At 38.3% G+C, this 1213-nt stretch overlaps 1 protein-coding gene across 1 annotated transcript in view; it reads right to left on the bottom strand.

Moving 5' to 3' along the window:
• The window catches only part of hmgcll1 (3-hydroxymethyl-3-methylglutaryl-CoA lyase-like 1), a 74712-nt gene that overhangs the window by 29650 nt on the left and 43849 nt on the right, over window positions 1-1213 (bottom strand). Inside the window, exon 6 of the mRNA XM_048597096.1 lies at window positions 865-928. Within this exon, the coding sequence (XP_048453053.1) occupies window positions 865-928 (64 nt within the window). The remainder of the gene's footprint in view (window positions 1-864; window positions 929-1213) is intronic.

Below are 1213 nucleotides of genomic sequence, written 5' to 3'. Positions count from 1 at the left end.
GGTCTGGAATTGAAGGCTGGGTCTCAGAGATGGATTGAAGGGGTCTGAAGATGGAGGCTGGGAGTCAGAATTGCGAACAAGAGTTGGAGTCAGGATACGGGAAAAGGATTGTCCATCATGTGGCTCCAGTATTGGGTACAGTCAAAACGACTGGTAGTGATAATAAATAATATTGTCTTTTCACTTAGGGGTTGCAGGGTCAGGCTGATTAGGAGCAAACCAGAATTGTAATAGGGAGTTGTATCAGACATTAGCCACCTTCTTGAATAGACAATGGCCTAATGCTTACTTCAAGTATAGGTGAAGGTCAGATCTTTTTTGTAGTGACCAATGTGGTAGATGGCACACACTTCCATGCGTGCGTGTTTGCTGCCAGTCACATGCCAGATCTAGAAGGCCTTGGAAAATGAGTGCATGTGGCCTGATTTAATGTGTTTAGTCTTTACTGATGTGGAAATAGGTCATATTCCAGTACAAGACCCTGACATGATCACTAAAAACCATGGGTTAAGAGCTGAGTGAATGTTTTAGATCTAAACTTAAAAGAAGAATTAAACTCTGGTGCTGTAAAACTTGCTGGGTAAATCAAATCGCAGTAAATTACTGGACATGTTGAGCTGTTGTATTTGAACAATTTAATTGGCATATTTGTAAAGATGATCCTTACTATAGTTATCATGAGTAAATTAAGTTTCTCTTGCGTTCTTACTGTAGGTGTTTCTAAACGTGAAGGAATAGCTATGAGAAACCTTACAACAGAGATACATTCTGACAAGCTTCTTTCCAAATCATTTACCTTTCAAACGTAATTGTTTGAGCCAGTTCCCACACCATAATTAGTACAATCTTGGCTGTATAGCTTACCTCCGCAACCTTAGCTGGTGCAATGCTTCCTTCATAAGGACATCCTACTGCGCAGGACACATACCTGTTGTTTGGACAGTAAAAACAAAATGATACTTTGCTTCCTTTATTGTTGCAACTTTAAGAGCATTAATAATCACTGAATAAATGTTGGTTCATTGTTTGTGAAAAAAATCTCCAGAAATTTATAAAGTCTAGAGATGAGGGATTTAATAATTATTTGACAAGTTCCATAAACAGGGAAGTTTTTTTTAGTCAAGTCTTATGACCTCTGATTAAAATGCATTGTATCATTTCAGGGTGTAGGGAACAGGAACATATATTTGAGATAACAAGGTGTAGAGCTGGA

Source organism: Rhincodon typus, chromosome 5 (genome assembly GCF_021869965.1).
Source record: "Rhincodon typus isolate 14 chromosome 5, sRhiTyp1.1, whole genome shotgun sequence".
Lineage (NCBI taxonomy): Eukaryota > Metazoa > Chordata > Chondrichthyes > Orectolobiformes > Rhincodontidae > Rhincodon > Rhincodon typus.
The sequence above is the reverse complement of the archived record's forward strand: the minus strand, read 5'-3'. Positions and strand labels throughout refer to the sequence as shown.